At 44.0% G+C, this 19,253-nt stretch overlaps 2 protein-coding genes across 6 annotated transcripts in view; one reads left to right on the top strand and one right to left on the bottom strand.

Moving 5' to 3' along the window:
• KLC1 (kinesin light chain 1) overlaps nt 1-592 on the top strand; it is a 38,713-nt gene extending 38,121 nt beyond the window's left edge. For all 4 annotated transcript variants that reach the window (XM_060271657.1, XM_035105184.2, XM_035105191.2 and 1 more), the window contains one exon: nt 366-592. In XM_060271657.1, the coding sequence (XP_060127640.1) occupies nt 366-384 (19 nt within the window). In that variant the 3' untranslated portion in view covers nt 385-592. The remainder of the gene's footprint in view (nt 1-365) is intronic.
• Nucleotides 593-6,634: 6,042 nt separating this feature from the next.
• Nucleotides 6,635-19,120, bottom strand: XRCC3 (X-ray repair cross complementing 3). Of its 2 annotated transcripts, none has more exons than XM_035105165.2 (8): nt 19,013-19,120; nt 18,159-18,253; nt 15,584-15,721; nt 14,992-15,204; nt 13,890-14,044; nt 10,510-10,722; nt 9,284-9,333; nt 6,635-8,528 (listed from the first exon to the last, which is right to left on the bottom strand). In XM_035105165.2, the coding sequence occupies exons 2-8, from the start codon at nt 18,211-18,213 to the stop codon at nt 8,285-8,287; spliced, it is 1,068 nt and encodes a 355-aa protein (XP_034961056.1). In that variant the 5' UTR covers nt 18,214-18,253; nt 19,013-19,120; the 3' UTR covers nt 6,635-8,284. The 2 variants fall into 2 exon arrangements, with proteins under 2 accessions (XP_034961056.1, XP_060127654.1); XM_060271671.1 differs by lacking the exon at nt 19,013-19,120 and adding an exon at nt 18,665-18,851 and having other exon boundaries at nt 18,159-18,239.
• Between the last annotated feature and the right edge of the window lie 133 nt (nt 19,121-19,253).

The raw sequence follows: 19,253 nt of genomic DNA, 5'->3' as shown, positions 1-19,253 counted from the left end.
ACCATGGCTTAGCATTTTGTCCAAACCAGAGCTTTGTGGGGAGAGCTAACAGTTCATGTTCAGAGCTCTTTCTATTCCTGCTTAAGTAGTGGATTAGAAATACAACACAGGCACTGATAAAGATGGTGAGAATTATTCCCATTCCAAACTGGAGCAAAGTTTTCAATTCATATATTAAACCACTTTGAAACTTGGTTTTAAAAAATCTCAAACTAATGATAAACGAAAAATACTTGTCTGTTTTGGTTTTATTCTTGTTTCTTATTACTCATTGTTCTTTTGTTTTTCTCCAGCATTTGTATTTTAAATGGTTGGGATTATTTTAAACTCTGCATAAACTCTTTCCATTCTTTTTCCCCATGCAGGGACGAACTAATTGTCTGACAGACTCAAGAGCTCTGAGTGCCAGTCACACTGATTTGGCCCACTGAGGTTCTGGGACAGAGGCTAGCTAAACAAAATTCCCTTGTGAATTACAAAGCACTGAGGTTCAAAGTTTTTGGGTTCCCTGTTACGGTCTTTCTAGAACCATCTAGGTTAGAGATGTCGTTGAGAGGACTGTTGTTCCTAGGCCTTCTTAAAATGTGACATTTTTTAAAAAAGGCCCCGGAGACTTGCTTCTTTGTCAAATATAGAGATGGTTGCTAGATATCCTGTGCTGACCCCTTGGACCCAAATGGAATTAGCACTGCCCACTAGCTCAAACCAGGAATTTAGTTGCCTTCTAGAAACTTTTCATGGGTGCTCCCAGAAGCTGGTTCAGTTTTCAAGTTCCTTCCTCTGGTAATTCTCTCTGGGGTGTATTGTTTAAGGCCCAAATTTGTTCATTCTCTCCTATTTCCTCTCACTCGCTTTTTTGGCTCAGTTTCTCCTCTTTGGTGATCAGATCTCCTTTCCTTGATTCAGTTTTTAAAACGTTCCTTTTTCATTCTGCACGCCTTCCACCCTGTCTTACAAAGACTTCTTGTAATTCTGGTTGGTTCCAGCCACATCCAGAGTATTGGTGGTTGTCGTGTTATGTTTACTTTCCTTATGATTTAATTGCTACTTGGGGTGCGTGCTTGTGAACATTAAACCAATTAAGTTAATGAATTTTAATGATGAAGTTACATTGCAGTTGATTGATTGAAGCAGTAGCACTGGAGATACACTCTCAACTTCCTGTTTTAAGGCTTGTTTTTAGTGCCTTTCACTTCAGTGCTTATTGCGTACTTGGTTTCCAGAACCTCTCTCAGGCTTATATTTTCAAGGCCTGTTTCTCTTAATCCCGCACACCCCACCATGCAGTTCCCCCTATGATCCTGCTTGGGAGCTCAGCCACATTGACATTTCATTGGCCTCCATGTTTTTCTATCTCTTTGACTTTCTTGGTGTGCACGCTGATGGTTACCTAAGGATTCTTCGACGAAATGCGCAGAATTAATTGAATTAGATTATTGGACCAATGGAAGTTTTTAAGTGATTGTTTAATTAAGCCATTCTGCAAAGCTAATAGCATAAGAACTGGTCTACTGTACAGTTCATGCAGAATTGGGAAGTTACTCAGTCTTTTAGACAACTCTTCTACCTTTCCTTTGGACACTTCTTGGCAAGAGTGGCCTGAGTGAAGGGTGATTCTGATAGTGAGGAGGAGGCTTCTCCCACAGTGATGGAGTAGTCTTGTGCCAAATAAAAACTCACTCTCCGTGAGCATCAGGGGATCATCCTACCGACTGTTGCCCACCCCCCTCATTCCACAGAGAGGGCACAGCACTCTTTGGGTGTATGCAGAGCCTTAAGAGCTATTGCCAAAACTCATCTACAGTGGTGCCTCGACTTACGAATTTAATCCGTTCCAAAGGCACCTTCGTGGGTCGAAAAATTCGTAAGTCGAAAGCGCCATTGGAAACGCAATTTCCCATAGGAATGCATTGGAAATGGAAAAATTTGTAAGTCGAAGCAACCCCATCTAAAAAATCGTAAGTCGAAAAAACTCTATCTAAATCCGCCGTGGTTTCCGTTCGGATGTCGAGAAATTCGTAAGCGTGCGGCCATTTGCCCCATTCGTAAGTCGAAAAATTCGGTTGTCGAGTCGTTCGTAAGTCGAGGTACCACTGTATTTAGACATGCTCCTTAATTGCTTTCTTCCTCCCCTTGAAGCTGAGCTAGGAAGTCTTCTCCTCCTACCTTCGCTAGGTGGATTAAGGCTTCCATATCTATGGCCTATGACAGCGAAAGGTTCAGTGTGCCAAAACACAACATAGTTCTAGTTAAACAGCAGCTGCAGCAGCCTGTTCAGCAAATGCTCCGCCGCCGAATATCTCCTACATGGGCCAGTCCAAAAACATCTACACCACACTTCAAAATGGACCTCAGCCTTTGGACAACAGCTACTTCAGCATGTGCTCCCTCTTTCTTAGACATCCATTAACACCTTGGACATGATTACTTTTTGAACATCCCATTGGGGTCCAGAAGGCCAGCATGGGAGATAGTTCCACTGCACTCACCAGAAAGGTAATGGCATCTTGGACCCAGGGCCCATGCCCTACTGTGTGGCTGGCATGCCTGAGAAGTTCAGGAAGATCATTGGCACACAACACCCTTAATATAACACTGTCTTTACCCCTGACCTATTCTTAGTTACGGCTTTCCTCTTAGCTTGGCAAAACCGCAAACTGAAGCCGCTTCCGGGAGCACCAACCACAACAGTTCCTAGGAGGCAATTAAATTCCTGCCTCAAGCTGGTGGCCAGTGCTAATCCCACCTGGGTGGCACAGATACACACCCGCCAGGTGAGTCCAGTCATTCTTTCTACAAAGCTGCGTTACAGATCTCCCTGCTGCAGCATCCAGAAGCAAGGGGGAAATGTACCCCAGTAAAAATGTACTGAAATCTAAAGGAGTGCAAATGTATCCTTGGGATGTGCTGTTTTAAAAGCTGTTATGGGGATAGTGTGTTTATCTATTTATAATGTTGATGGAATGACTGAGAGCTGAATTAAGTTTATCACTGTATAAAACCAGGATCGTGTACAGTTAGCCTTGCACCATCAACTATCAGAATGTGCAGAGAGTTCGTCTGACTAGTGATTGGGCTTCAGGGTTCTTTAATAAGTAGAAGAAAATACTAGTGGAATAGAGAAGCTCTAAGACAGCACTTCAGCATGGTGGTTGCGGCCTTCTTGGGCCTAAAAATCAGTGGAAAGAGGTGCAATTATTTTTAAACTGAGAGGGAAGAACACAAGGAATACGGTAGGCTGGTTGGGAAGCCGACCACCTTTTGAGTCTTTCCAGTCACTCGGAACACTCCTGTTTTCTCCAAGATGGAAATACTGTTACTGTTGTCTCTTGAGTTTCAAACTTCTGCCACTGCTCAGAATGGGAACAGGAGGAAACTGAAGCATATTGGACTGTTACACTGTGAAACAGCTGCTGTGGATAGGGGCCTTGTTGGAAATTTGCTACTAATAATGTCAAAGTTGTACTCATAGCTGCTACTGGCAGGCTGTTTGTTTATTAATAATCCAATTGCCTGATATACTTTGTGGGTGATGCACTGTCTATTCTCAGGGGACCAACTTGGGAAGAGTAAATGCTTCAGCATTTTGGTTTTACAGTCGGTCTAATAAAATGCGTATAATTTTCAAGTCTGTCTCCATTTTGCAGAGCTATTAATTGAAGGCAGAAAGGAGAGAGTGGAGAGAAAGAGTGAGTAACAGCTATATGGTGGCAAAGGTTGATCTCTGGCCAGTAGGAATAGCCAGGCATCATTTAGTCATAGGATAAGAGGAAAGCAGTTTTATTAGATTGAGCTGAAGATATTTAATGTTGCTAAAAGTGCTTACCTATTTTGCAGAATTCTTTTTTTAAAAAAATAAGCGACTTGTCTACAGAAAGTGCATTTGTCAAGGTTTGTGTGTTGAGGTATATCCATTGAATTTTAAATGGCAGTAGCTGTGTGGTAATGTCCTGAGACCCAGTGCTGCTAAATGGGTAGACTTTTGGGGCAGATTGTTGCAAACTACTGAACTTTGAGAATTTTACGTACCTATTGGTAATGGGGGTTCTTCCATTATTTGCCATATAATAGGAATTGGCTTTGGCAGGTTGGTGTAATGAGAAGCTAATTGTACCTATTGTCTAGTACAAACACTCCATCCCTAACTGTCAAGCAACCTAGGGACTATTATAAACGTAGTATACTTGGGCTATTAATTGTCCCCCATTGTTCCTTGAAGATGTCTCCATTTGGCATTCCTGCCTCTGAAGGCCACGGGTGCTTCTAATGTGCCAGTGCTTTCCTATAGCAGTTGAGATGTTTAGGCCATTTAGTACCAAGGCAGAAATTTCACACATATGGAACACGCCACATTGTTTTAGACTCTGAAGAAAATATGCTGTTGTAACATTAAACTAAAACTGTAGATCTGTATTCAGAATGAAATTGTTGTAGGCTAATGATGGCCAGACTGTTCTATATTTACAAGCTGGTGTATGCATTACAGAGGAATGGGGGGGGGGTTAGAGACCCTTCCTTCAATCCTGCTTATCTCATCAATCCTCTCCAGTTGCTTGGGGCTTTTTTTGAGAAGGGTAAGTTGCAGAAACATAGGTTTAAATGAAACACACAGGGAGGCTTGTCTGTGCTTGTTAGCTTAGTTGGGAATGACATTTGTCCCACAACTCCAGAGGTGCTTTTGTTTTCAGATGGAACAATTCACATTTTAACTTTTCAATCGGTGTCCGATTTCAGTTGATGACACACTTGCCATGTGCTTTAAGAACTAAAACTCGAGGTGAATTAAACATAATGTGTGGCTGGCTAGAGGTGGAGAGAAACACGGTCTTCTGCAATGATCCTATAAGCCTAAGCACAGCAGGAAAAGCAAAGGTGCGCACAGATTTACTGATGACAGCATTCTGTAGAAGTTCCCCTTTAAGACTATGCTAATGGCTTATATTCCGGCGTAGCCAAAACTGCCTTTTAGGATCTGCAGGAGTTGTGCTGTGCAACAGGGCTAGCCAGCCTTGTAGATGCACCTGCAGCTTGTCAGAGATTGGAGAGGAGGAGCCTGGGGCGATTTACTCAAGTCACTTGCTCTGTAGCTTACGCCATTTCCAAAGCCTGTGGCGGGCTCATGCTGCTGTGTAAAGCAGCCCTCCATGGAGCCTTAAGATCACAGTTTTGGCCACACCATGGGTGGATTGTGCATCCCTTTAATCTATGGTGCATGAAGGAACAGGCCACAACTTGTCAGTTAAAACACACACAAAGCCCCCGATGAAATGCTCCATTCCCTGTACTGAGCTTGGGTGCAGGACTAAGATCCATTTGAAGCTGTACAACTTCAGTGCATGCTTGATGGGAACTGTGATCCTTTTGTGCATATGCGTATACCTCCCGTTATAGATCAGAGCTCTCTATCCGCTGCAGAAGCAGTTTGAGTGACAACTTCCATTGTATGACAGGAATGCTTTTCTCTCGCCAGAGAACTGCTTCCTTTGATGGCTAATTGGGTTAAATCACGCCCCCTAGAAATCCTGTTGAATTGTCGTTTCCAGTGCGCACAATGCTATGAAGCTTTATGTTCCCCCCCCCCAAGCAATTATAACAAGCACTGCAGTCAATACAGCATGAATTGCAAGTCAAATTGCAACACTACTTTGTTTGCCCTCTTCTCAGTATCTTTGCTACAATGTTAAAGATTACTTCACTGAATAATACCTCATGTACACATAATTGCAATTTCTTGCAAATGAAGGCCATGAAAATACATGTTTAGCAATTTAGAATTGGAACCAAACAGGTGGTTATCATAAACTGCCTGTTGTAAAAGCACCTAGCATCTACACAGTAATGTAAGCTGGTGCACAACTCGCAATATTAAATATGGTCATTTCTTTATATTATTTGCTACCTGCCCTTATACTCCATTTGCTACCTGCCGTTATACTCTATTAATATCACAGGACCTTCTTTTGTGCAAAACTCCCTGAAAGGGAATTATAAGTGAGGTAACTTCTAGATCGCATGTTTGCCTATGTCTTAGGGAATAACTCCATCTATCTCTCTCTCTCTCACACACACACACAGTTTGTGCGACTGTTCCTTAAGCAGGAGGCAGCAAAAATCAACTCTTGCTCCAGAAGATTCATGTGTATTACTCATCAGACAAGGTTCCCCATAAGTGTAGCTTTACAAGAGCAATTCTGTGGAAGCAAAGGTTAAATCTGAAGAAGACCCAAGTGCTATTTCAATACAAGCCCCAGTCAGGTATACAAACAATACAGGCCAATAGGGCTATTTCTGCCAATGTCAGCAAAATGTAGCTTGACAAGGGACAAATGGGAACACACCAGGGTAGAACGGAGGGCAGTGAGTTGGATGCAAATAATCAAGCTGGGAAAATTGAGGGCTATTTGGAGTTTAAACTAACAGGATTCCACAGACTTTGGTATATGAAATATGGCTATTTTGTACATAAGAGCTGAAAACGGAAAGTGTGCTGAAATGGTTTACAATGTTAAGTTGAAATGTACAGATTTGTTTACTAGGGCACATATATTCCTGAATGCTGCTATGTTGTTGTGCTCAAGTCTTTTGCAATGTGCGCTTCTCATAAAGCAAGCTAGCATAACGCTATTTTGCCCCGTGCATACTCCAGAAAAGCCCATAAATACTGCTCTTGATTTCAAATACTGAGCTTTATTTTGTGATTTCGAGACAGAGAGACCCAGGAAATACTAAACCAATGACAGGTTTGTCTGTACATTACAAGGAGCAAAAGGGCTGCTGCCAGAAACAGCAAAGAGCACAGCTCCCCCACCCCAACAGCTTCTCCAAAATCCTTACATATAGACGATATGCGTGGTTTGCTCTCCCACACTTGATGACAAGAGCAGCAGCTAATGGGAAGATAGTGTAATGTCAAGACATTCCAGGTTAAATGGTGCTGTAGATTAGGATGGAGGACATGACATTTAAGCTGTTGTTTTTCATGGCAGACCTCTGTTTCCTGTAATATGAAATTCTACCTTTCAGTTTGAATAATGCGGAGTATTTGGATCACTTACCTTTTGGATGCTTAATCTAAACAAACAGGCATGGCTGAATGTCACTTTAAAGCACTGAGGCAATTACGGTCAGTGAAGAGTTGACAAGGGAGCAATGTTTTTCGTTTAAAAAAAGGGAAGTCTTTGACTGGATATGTTAAGACTTGCACTTCAGCTTTAAATTAGAAATATAATTTTTAAAAAATTGATGCAAGGTAAATTTAAATAATTGAAGAATGAGTAAAGGGTTTTGCATGTTGATCTAGCTAAATCTGATTTGGCTAGGTCCTGCTTAAATTTGAAATTCTGAATCCCATTCCTCCACGATATAAGATGAGAGGTCAGTAGTTAAGCCATTAACTCTTAATGCTAAAATATTCTGGATGTTTAACTAGAATTACTGTGCTTTCAACTTGGCGGTTTAGTTCTCTAAATACACGTCTCCACAGAAAGCAGCCTTAGAACGTAGAACAAAAGATATTGCTTGTTATGTATAGCTTATTTCCACAAAATGATTCCTGATCTTTTTCTTTTAAACCTGTTACATAGCTGTGGTCAGTTGTGAAACTGTTTAACATGTAAAGTGTCCTTGACATTTTCAAAGTGTAAAAATAAACTATTGAAAGAAAAAGACTTCTGCAAATGTGGCTTTTTATGTTAAGAGTGTTACAAAAGCAGTTAATATTTCTGTTTATCTTTTAAAAGCAAATTTTAAATAACCTGTTCTTTAAAAAAAGGCATAAAAGACAGAGCTTTGTAGAATAAACTCATTATAGTTCTTCTGAAGATACAAGGAAACGTACAAAGGGGCTCCAAAGATTAACTGGATTAAAGTAGTGTCTTGGTCTTATACAAACTCTTACGTTCAGCCTTAACAGATGAAATCAACTGTAAATATTCATACACACACACAGGTTCTAGAGAAAGGATATTCTTACCCTAGGACTAATAAATATAAGATACTTACTCATTCCAGGCTGCTGTTTTTGCCTTGACAAATTTTAACGAGTTAACCCTCCAGAGGATTCAGATAATACTTAGGCTATTTGTTAGCTGCTTGACTCTGCAGTTGCTTTAAAACTGGGCTGGTCTTGTCCAAAAATTACTCCCTAGTTTTCCTTACATTTCCCAACTTAACCAAGGATGCAGTCTGGATGCAACCGTGGTTCGCTGCTGATTTTACTAAATCCGCTAAATTCCATTGTACTGTAGCATGAATAAATATGTAACATTTAGTGCTTCAGTTTTCTTCATAAATTCGGTGGTGTCTCCTTTATTCCCTTTACACCTTCCAAGTTGACTGCATAGTAGCAAAAAGACGGGGGCAGGTGAGGAGCAAAAACCACCCTTAACGTCCGCAGCGCACTTCTGCCATGGTGTGGTGCATCATTGGCAGCCAGTGATTGGTCTGTTCTCCGGCTTGCCATCAGCCGCATCAACAGCTGATTGGACCAAGTTATTCCAAGTGCCGGAACTACTCTCTTGGTTGCGCATCTGAAAACACAACAAAGCCTGTGGTTTAACAAAACATCCTGCTAAGTTTAAGACGGGCAGACTTGCCAGTGAAGTTGGGAATCGGTAACCTCCAGAGATTGCTGGACAACTAATTTCATCATCCCTTACGGTACTAAGACCGTGCTGGCTGAGGCTGATGGGAGTTCAACAACATCTGGAGGGTGCAAGGTTCTCCACCGCAAGTTAAGAGTTCGAGTTGACCCAGAGGCATATCATAGAAGAGCGGAGTTGGAAGGGACCGCGAGTGTCATGTAAGTCCAACCCCCTGCAATGCAGGAATTATAGGGCTATGCTAGGGCCTTGGCCTTGTGGAACAGATGGCTTAAATCAATGACGGGGAACCTATGGCCCTTTTGGCATTGTTTGAGCTCCCATTGCCCTCTCCAGCCCTAGCTAGGGCTGCTGGGAGCTGGTGGAGGGTCATAGTTTCTCTATCCCTGGCTTAATGTCAGATAAGTGTTGCTGAGTGGTTTTTAGGGTGGACCAGAGCACTGAGTACCACCCTCATACAATACATGGGCACGAAATATGTCACATTGGATGACCACCCCCACCCCACCCCATGCTTTCAGTATGTGCCAAAGGGGACTGGAAAATCGGAGCCTCTTGTGCAATATTGCCATTTGTGTGTCAAGTCCATTGCTGCTAGGGGGGAGGTGAACTACCCTTCGTATGTTCTTCAAATGTGTTTGTTGGGTGTGCGTTTGCATGCATGCATGTTGTGTTGTACTCACCCAGGACTACAGTGAGCAGCACTTCCTTTCTCATCCATTGTGTCAGTTACCTAGAATGCGGGGGAAAAGAGAGAGCAAGCAAAAGATTTCCACAGCGCACTGCCAAGAGGGGAAGAGGGAGGGAAATGCTCCCCTTGCAATAAAGGGTTTTGGACAGGCTGTACAATTCTCTCCCCCCCCCCCACAAACAAAGGAGGGAAAGAGTGGTGGGGGCAGGCAAGGCAACAAGACTCTAGAAGCCCACATCAACGTTTTATTATCTGCATTCAATTCCTTGTTGCCCATGGCTACCAGGTAAATAATGTTTAAATACAAGGTCTGCACCTAAGCAGTGATGGACTAGAACTACAAATTACAGAACTGTAGCGTTGAAAGGGACCGTGAGGGTCATCTGGTCCAACCCTCGGCAATGCAGGAATCTTTTGCCCAATGTGAGTCTAGAAGCCATGACCTCAAGAATAAGAATTTCATGCTTTACCAACTGAGCTACTCAGCCCTTGCATTTATACTGAGAGACTGCAGCTTCAGTTAGTCTGCACAAGAAGGTGGCGGGGGGAGAGAGAGAGAGAGAGAAACTCCTTTGTGATGGAATGTTTCTGATCCCCAATACCAGTTGAAGTATCTGGATAAAAAGCTCAAACATAAGGGCAACTTCCATTGGAATCAATGTACCATGATGGGGCTACTTAATCCGCTTTTGAGTTGGAATGTGAAGATCCGCAGGATTTGCTTCCAGATAAACAATTCCATTTCAAAACCAGGTATGTGGACGTAAAGCTGCAATTGCATCTGGAAGTGAGTTAGGATAACGTGCACAAAATATTCCACGCTGAGCAGCTGGTGGAGAAGAAGAAAAATACTGCCACCTCTCACTATTTCCCAAAAGACCAGCCGGAAAAGAAAGATTTTTGAGAATGCATTAAATAAGTCCTAGGGCTTTTTGCATTCACACATACATGCCATCATGTTCCACACCTATATCGCTTGTGCCATTGTGAGAACAGGATGCTAGGCCAAATTATTGGCTTGGTACAGCATGCTGTTATTATGTTTTTATCTGATGTAATATTCTGGTTCACTGCCCGTTCAATGCATCAGCGGTGCTTACATTTCCCAGAACTGCCAGATGGCAGTCTGGACCAGCACATAAGCCAAAATCCCACTGGGCACATTTAGATCCATTGAAATCCATGCCCACAATGGTGAAATCAAATTTGAAGCTTTACCTGATTAATGCATACTACTGGGACTCGGAACTTGCTGCTTAGCTTGTGAAGTTTTGCTCCAAATATCTGCAAATATTTGGCTTTCAGGACGGAATCCTTGGCGGCAAACTCGCATCTGAATAAGGCAGCGATGGAATCGATTACGACCAGGCGAACCATGCCCCTTGAGACCAGCAAGTTAATCCTCTTAGTAATACACTCGTGGAAAGTCTCCTGCAATGATAAGGAACCTTCAGAAATCAGACTGAGGAGGCCAAGACCTGCACTGTTGCAACGGGTACTTCTGCAACCTCACTGGGTCAGTTCTGTTGTACTTCAGCTAATAGCTGGAAGCATCTTGAGCCTAAGCTAGACTGGTAACTGGGAGTGGCCACCGAGACCACATAACACTGGTCTTGAAAGACCTACATTGGCTCCCAGTACATTTCTTGGCACAATTTAAAGTGTTGGTGCTGATCTTGAAAGCCCTAAACCAGGGGTCCCCAAACTACGGTCCGCGGGCCAGATGCGGCCCAATTGGCCTCCCAATCCGGCCCGCGACGACCCCCGCCGCCCGCTCTTACGGCGCGCAGTGCGGCGGCGCCCTTCCAGATCAGAAAAAAGCGCCAAAAATTGTTTGTGCGCATGCGTATGGGCCTCTCCCGACCCAGAACTGGTCATTTCCGGTGCACTTCCGGGTCGGGGGGAGGCCCATACGCATGCGCACAAACGATTTTCGGCGATTTTTCCGACCTGGAAGCGCGCCACCGCGCCAGTAAATGTGTGTGCACATGCGCACGGGCGCGCACTCCCCCGCCTTCCAGCCGATTGGCGCAGCGGGCACCGGCCCAAAGCCGGGTAAGCATCACATCATAACCCGATACGTGAGCAGAGTAGAGCAACGATAGGAGAGAGAACAAAAACCATAGAATCGTTTTTTAAAATGCCAATAGAATACAAAATTAAAATACGTACACCTTACACCCAATATGTGGCCCGGGTAGGAGGGAACATAATGGTATCTTAAAGGGAGTCCCACAACTTGGGGTGTGTGGGCGGACTATAGCGTATGATACAACACAATCTTGCTATTTGTTACATCAAGCAACATTTTACATAGCCCAGGAATGAGAAAGTTTTTTTTTTGTTGCCGTTTGGAAAACTGAACAAAGGGAGATGAAAGTCAGACCACTGGTCCATCCTGCCAAGAACTGTCTCCTCTTGAATCTTAAGACTGGCAGCGCTTCTGCAGCATCTCAAGCAAAGGTCCAATTTCAGGGATTGAGCCGAGGACCTTTGGGTGCAAAGTGCAACAGACCCACCCCAAAGTCAATTTAAAATTGTGAGAGCTCCACAAATGGATTGCTTCCTGTTTTGTTGTGATCACACACTATATATTTGAAGTAGGTGCCAGGAAACCTTTGGCCTTCTCTAAAATGCACGTCATCCTTGGCCACTGGGGCTGATGAGAGAGGACAAAGGCTCCCCACACCTGATTTATAGCATTTTTAATGCTGTTATCAACCTAGCAGTTCGAAAGCACGTCAAAGTGCAAGTAGATAAATAGGTACCGCTACAATGGGAAGGTATGTAAACGGCGTTTCCGTGTGTTGCTCTGGTTCGCCAGAAGCGGCTTTGTCATGCTGACCACATGACCTGGAAGCTGTACGCTGGCTCCCTCGGCCAATAACGCGAGATGAGTGCCGCAACCCCAGAGTCGGTCACGACTGGACCTAATGGTCAGGGGTCCCTTTACCTTTTATTAATTTCTTTATTTCATTCTGCCCATTTATACTCTGCTTAGTTGCTACTGTCTCTTAAACAGTGTACAAAAAAAAGACCCACCCACAATACAATGAAAATAAAAGCCAGTTAAATTATAAAACCAGGTTTCATTTAAAGGTCTGCTGGATTTTTATTTTATTTTTTAAGTCTATAGATGGCACCAGAAGTTCAACAGGGCAGGGACCTGAACTACAAGCACAATATTGGTTCCCCATTCCTCGCTGCCAACAAGGATTTCATAGAATTATAGAGTTGAAAGGGATTTAATTTGAAGATCCTAAAAAACTTCGGATGCCAAGATCAGTCATGGCTGAAAGTGAACACTGAAAGTGAACAGAAGCTGAACTTGTATCCCACTGCGATCAATGCTAAAACAGAAGCAAGGTTTTGTTTTGGTTTTTAAACTGGTTCAAAAAGCATTAAAGTAATTTTATAGCCCAAACTATTCCACAGCCCCAGGGCAGCATTTAGCAAATATGTTTACCCTTGCTGCTTTTCAAACCCCTTAAGCATGAACACGTTTTAAAAATAAAAATCCACACGTGGCAGATTTTTACACGAAAAATGTGGCAGAGAAGAATACATCATGCCACTTTGTAAAAAGAAGAAAAGCAAACATGGTTAGGCATAAAGATAATACTGTGCCCTATTGGAAAACCGAATTGATCCCCTTGTTGTGCTTACAAAAGAGGGAGTGATGAACGTGCCGGAGGGAAGGCTGGTTTTCTGTCAAGTAATTGATTATGCAAGGCCAATGTGTCTTCACAAGCAGGATGATGCAACAAAACAGCTACAATAGGAAAGAAACTCTAGGCATGCATTGTACAGTAGTTGTGAGCTCTATGCGTGCAGCAGTACAATACTGTACAATTCATGCTGCACCTCCCTTGCACTTGCTGTCACAATTGATGCAGTTGATTACTCCCCCTTGCTCAGTTCCCTTTTTGCCCCAAGTCTCTGTGGTTCTTTCCGCAGGTGAAAGGTGCTTTCCTGCACCCTTGACCCTGGCAAGAAGATCTGCAGAGATGCATAATCACCGCCCATGAGCAGCCAAGATTGTCCAGCCCTGAATGGACAATCTAGTCTGATATCACAGGAAGTTTAAGCAGGCTGCCTTTGGTCTGATGTCAGAGGAAGAGAGAGTAATAAGTTTCAAGTGAAGTTTCGAGACTGTAGAATCCAGGGTGGATTTGATTAAAATCGGGCATATCCAAAGTCTGTTTTGGGGGCCTAATCCGGCCCGTCAGTCAATTTAATCCGGACCCAAGTTCTCTGTAGTTTTTTGGGAACCTGAGCTTTCATGGTTTATTGTTTTTCTTTCAAAAACAAAAGTTTCTAGACATTAGGGCTGTGAAAATGTACTTAAAAACTAATTTCTGCATTCAGCAAGCATAATTTCCCATGAATTATCACTCCAATTGAGGTGCTGAAGTACAGGGTACCAGCTGTGGGATTTCAAATGGTACTGCTCTGCCGGTTGGTACTGCTCAAAGCAGAGATGGGTCCTTTAGGTGTCATAACTAATTTGTCCCATTGGTTTCAATGAGATTTCGGTTCAGCTACCCTAGATCCATGTACACCCCCCCCCCCAGCCAGAAACGTGCTCTGCTACTTACCAGGTCTGCGGCATGCTCAACAAAAATACCACTTCCAAATTTTATTTTCTGCACCACATCAGGCGAAATGTCACCCCTCGCTTTGGGCTGGTGCTCAATCAGTTGCTGCAAGCGCTTATTTGGGAAAACGTCTTCCGTACAAATGTAAACAGCACCTGCGAAATACAGAGGGGAACTCCTGGAATAACAGGCTTTCTATCATGGCAGCAAGGTGGAAGAATATATACAGTGGTACCTCGCAAGGCGAATTTAATTCGTTCCACGGGTCAATTCGTTTTGCGAAAAATTCGTCTTGCGAATCGCGGTTTCCCATAGGAATGCATTGAAACTTAATTCATGCGTTCCTATGGGCTCCGGGGGACTGGCGGCGGCAGCGGGGCTTCCTTGGAGAAGGCAGGCGGCAAGCAGCGCCCACTGCGCTTTGGCTCCGGGGCTGCTTGCTGCCTGCCTGCCTTCCCCGAGGAAGCCCCGCTGCCGCCGCCAGTACCCCAAGCTGCGCTTCGGCTCGGGGGACTGGCGGAGAAGGCAGGCAGACAGGCGGCAAGCAGCACCCGCTGAGCTTCGGCTCCAGGGCTGTTGTCGCCTGCCTGCCTGCCTTCCCCGAGCTTCGCTTTGGCTCGCGCTGACAGCTGTAGCGCGAGCCAAAGCTCGCGCTGACAGCTCGCAGCGGCGGCAAGAAGCAACCAGCAGAGACCAGCGGAACGCAAAGGGGAACCACCTGTAGCGCAGCAAGAAGGCAAAGAAGATCAGCTGTTAGGCTGGTTGACTTGCATTTTGTAGGCACAGCAAGCAGTACAAAATATATCTGAGCAAGAATGGAAAAGCTATGCTGCAAAGTGTGCTGGCAACGCTCAGTGGAGCCTCAAGCCCTTCTCCATAACAAAGCATGTAGCTGAAGCCCAATGCAGAGTAGCTTGCTCTTCCAAAGGATAAGCAAAACCAGAATAAACGTTATGCAGAATAAAATTATCCCAAATCGGAGAACTTAAGACGTGCCAGTTGAAGAACTGATTTATTTGGGCACAGGTTTTTCAAACATGCAGTACCTCTCCTATAGATACTAGGCACACCAAGCACATGTACAGAAATGTATGTTTCTTACCAGATTCCAGTCCACCGTATTTGTACGGATATTGCACAGAAAGGCTCAGCTGCAAACCAATCTGGGTCTTCCCAGCAGAACTTTCGCCAGCAATTTCGGTGATTCCTGCAAGGGGAACGCCGCCTTGTAGCAAGCTGTCCAGAATCGGGCAGCCCAGGCTTAGCTTCTGGTGTTGGGAAGTGTTGTAGTTTCTGTCCTGGAATAGCTGAAGAGCTAAAAGGATTCAGAAAAGGGAAAAAGCTGGAATTTCCATCCCCAATCCCTATGTAGCCATATCAAACCTAATAGTAATAATATTTTTATACCCTGCCCATCTGGCTGGGTTTCCCCAGCCACTCTGGGCAGCTTCCAACAAATTAAAGCAGAATATGACATCAAACATTAAAAACTTCCCTGAACAGGGATGAACGTCATCACAATTTAAGTTGATCTCTTAACAGCTGCTAGATCAGAGATTCTTCCATTTTCAGAATTCCCAAGTGGGGAAGGGGATAACTGGATAAAGCTAAACATTCATATCCACGCTACAAACTCATGATGTTTCTTTAAATGTGCATTTAAAGAAACAACATGGAAAAGTAGAAATATTTACCTGTAAGTACAGAGTTTTTTCTTAATGCACCAGAAATGGCCCTTAGCAAGTACTGTACATCCATACGGGACAGATTTGTCAGCCTTTGCAAATCTGCTCCTGAAAGGTTCATAATCTCTTGGATAGATTTGATTTTTGCTGAAATGAGAAAAGTGATTGAACATAACCTGCTTAGATTTTTTTTTTTAAAAAATGAAATGTAGTAGTAGCAGCAGCAGAGTACAGGTCTTGGGCATGTGTTGTATTTTAGGCCCTTAGGCTACAGACTTACACACACTAACCTGGAAGTAAAACCTTGTTGAATTCCTTGGCCTTACTTCTGAATAGAAATTTATAGGACTGGCACTGACAATTACTGTTCTGAGATTAAGTTTCTGTGTTTATCACCTCTTGGTACCCTTCTCTACACATTAGCTAGTGTTACAACTCAATCCTGTGTCTGTTTACCCAGAAGTAAGTCTCAAGAGTGCCTGTTGTCTTTGTCCATGGAGTTTTCTTGGCAGGGATACTGGAGTGGCTTGCCAGTTCCTTCTCCAGGTGGATCACGTTTAGTCAAAACTCTCCACTATGACCTGTCCATCTTGGGTGGCCCTGCATGGCATAGCTCATAGCTTCTCTGAGTTATTCAAGCCCCTTCGACACGACAAGGCATTGATCCATGAAGGGAAAGCTGGAGAGTTCCAGAAAAACGTCTACTTCTGCTTGACTATGCAAAAGCCTTTGACTGTGTCGACCACAGCAAACTATGGCAAGTTCTTAAAGAAATGGGAGTACCTGATCACCTCATCTGTCTCCTGAGAAATCTCTATGTGGGACAAGAAGCAACAGTTAGAACTGGATATGGAACAACTGATTGGTTCAAAATTGGGAAAGGAGTACGACAAGGTTGTATATTGTCTCCCTGCTTATTTAACTTATATGCAGAATTCATCATGCGAAAGGCTGGACTAGATGAATCCCAAGCCGGAATTAAGATTGCCGGAAGAAATATCAACAACCTCAGATATGCAGATGACACAACCTTGATGGCAGAAAGTGAGGAGGAATTAAAGAACCTTTTAATGAGGGTGAAAGAGGAGAGTGCAAAATATGGTCTGAAGCTCAACATAAAAAAAACCAAGATCATGGCCACTGGTCCCATCATCTCCTGGCAAATAGAAGGGGAAGAAATGGAGGCAGTGAGAGATTTTACTTTCTTGGGCTCCTTGATCACTGCAGATGGTGACAGCAGTCACGAAATTAAAAGACGCCTGCTTCTTGGGAGAAAAGCAATGACAAACCTAGGCAGCATCTTAAAAAGCAGAGACATCACCTTGCCTACAAAGGTCCGTATAGTTAAAGCTATGGTTTTTCCAGTAGTGATGTATGGAAGTGAGAGCTGGACCATAAAGAAGGCGGATCGCCGAAGAATTGATGCTTTTGAATTATGGTGCTGGAGGAGACTCTTGAGAGTCCCATGGACTGCAAGAAGATCAAACCTATCCATTCTGAAGGAAATCAGCCCTGAGTGCTCACTGGAAGGACAGATCGTGAAGCTGAGGCTCCAATACTTTGGCCACCTAATGAGAAGAGAAGAATCCTTGGAAAAGACCCTGATGTTGGGAAAGATTGAGGGCACTAGGAGAAGGGGACGACAGAGGACGAAATGGTTGGACAGTGTTCTCGAAGCTACGAACATGAGTTTGACCAAACTGCGGGAGGCAGTGCAAGACAGGAGTGCCTGGTGTGCTATGGTCCATGGGGTCACGAAGAGTCAGACACGACTAAACGACTAAACAACAACAACAACAAGTCTCAAGAGTATTCAGTGGGGCTGAACCTCAGAAAACAACCTGAGTTCCTTTACAGCAGCTTTACTACAACTCCCATCAACCCCAGCGAACTCAGCTAATGCTGAGGGGTGATTGGGAGTTGTAGTCCACCAACATCTGGAAGGCACCTGGTTCCATTGAGATCAATAAGGTTTGGGCTGCAAAGTTGTAATCCTACACACATCTACCTAGATGTAAATCCTATTGGAAAATGAGTGGAACATTTCTAACAGGTCTGGGCTGAATGTGCAATTACTGTACTTGGTGGCAGCAACAGCAACCTACCGAGTCTGAGTTACAGGTAGGTAGCCGTGTTGGTCTGACATAGTCGAAAAATAAAATAAAATTTAAAAAATTCCTTCCAGTAGCACCTTAGAGACCAACTAAGTTTGTCACAGGTATGAGCTTTCGTGTGCGTGCACACTTCTTCAGATACACTGAAACAGAAGTCACCAGACCCTTATGTATAGTCAGAGGGTGGGAGTGACTATACATAAGGGTCTGGTGACTTCTGTTTCTATGTATCTGAATAAGTGTGCATGCACACGAAAGCTCATACCTATGACAAACTTAGTTGGTCTCTAAGGTGCTACTGGAAGGGATTTTTTAATTTTTATTTTTGTTTCTATCTAGTCTGAGTACATTTTCCCTATGTCAAATGTAGCAATAGAATTTTTAAAAACAAAAAACCCCTCTCTTCTTTATGCCTGTACAGTGATTGTGCGGTGTGTAAATATGAGAATAGGAGTAAATAGCCAAATTACCCTTTTTAATTGCTGCAATCACTCTGGGGTTCATGTCAAGCTGTTCCCAGTCCATTTCTTCACAAATGCTGAACCGATATCCTGCAACACAGCAGCTATGACAAGCATGGAGAAGAGAAGAATATGACTAAGAGAAAACTTCAGAAAGTTACTTCCCGAAAGAGTGATGGTAACCTCCTTTGTCAGCAACACTCCCAGATCTGACCACCACTTCCTCTTTCCTTTCAAGGCTAGATTCTATGCACATGTACACAGGGCATGCTCTGAAGGCACATGAGGTCACTATCTTGATGAAGTTAAGCAAGCCAGGGTCTGGCCCAGTGCCTGGATGAGAGACCTCCTGGGAGACACAAGTATGCCACTTTGGGATATATGATAGGGTGATTTGGAGGGGTAGAAGGGTAAGAAAATAAATAAACAAAAACATATATAGGAATAAACTTTGGACTGGGTTGCATACTTCTTGTGTCATGCTCTCAGTATTTCAAATTAGCCACCCGACTCACCTCCAAGTAAATTTCTGGTCCTAAGCACTCTCTAGCCTCTGTGTGTTCTAATGAAGCCAATGAGGATTTTCTCCTCCTGAGATTCTTCAGCATGTGGAGCGGCTGCAGCCGTTCAGATATGCAAGAGAACAAAACTCCAAAGGCCCCCAAGCAGAAGCCAAGGTCCTCTGCACATAGCTGCCAAGTTATCCCTTTTTTACAGGGATTTTCCCTTATGCTGAATAGGCTTCCTCGCGAGAAAAGGGAAAACTTGGCAGCTATGCCTCTGCAACTAATTTAGATTGTTGTGTTCCCCCCGCCCCTTGTCCCTGAGGAACAACCACGTTGCAACGCGCGAAAACAACCTACCGCAACTGCAGCTGCAGCCGCTGTCACGCAACGCCAGAGAGCGGGACTTGCTTTGCAACTGCAAACCTCCCCTTAGCGGGCCATCGTAGCCCGCGCTACGCGCGAGCCAATCACAAAACGCTTCGGAAGAGAGCCAATCAGAAAGGGCAAAGAGTGTACGGTTCCTGTAAACGTTGTACTGCAAACTGCGCACGCGCTGGAGCTCTCCCCTCCCATTCCGCGCGCGACGGGCCTTCACGGG

Source organism: Zootoca vivipara, chromosome 1, assembly GCF_963506605.1.
Source record: "Zootoca vivipara chromosome 1, rZooViv1.1, whole genome shotgun sequence".
Taxonomy (NCBI): Eukaryota; Metazoa; Chordata; class Lepidosauria; order Squamata; family Lacertidae; genus Zootoca; species Zootoca vivipara.
The sequence above is the reverse complement of the archived record's forward strand: the minus strand, read 5'-3'. Positions and strand labels throughout refer to the sequence as shown.

Excerpts from the sequence above, each read along its gene's own strand:
- XRCC3 (XM_035105165.2), bottom strand. The coding sequence starts at position 18,213 with ATGGACTGGGAACAGCTTGACATGAACCCCAGAGTGATTGCAGCAATT. Across the intron at positions 15,205-15,583 it reads AAAAAACTCTGTACTTACAG|CTCTTCAGCTATTCCAGGAC; the intron begins GTAAATATTTCT and ends GAATCCTTTTAG. Across the intron at positions 8,529-9,283 it reads GCTGCTCACTGTAGTCCTGG|ATGCGCAACCAAGAGAGTAG; the intron begins GTGAGTACAACA and ends TTGTGTTTTCAG.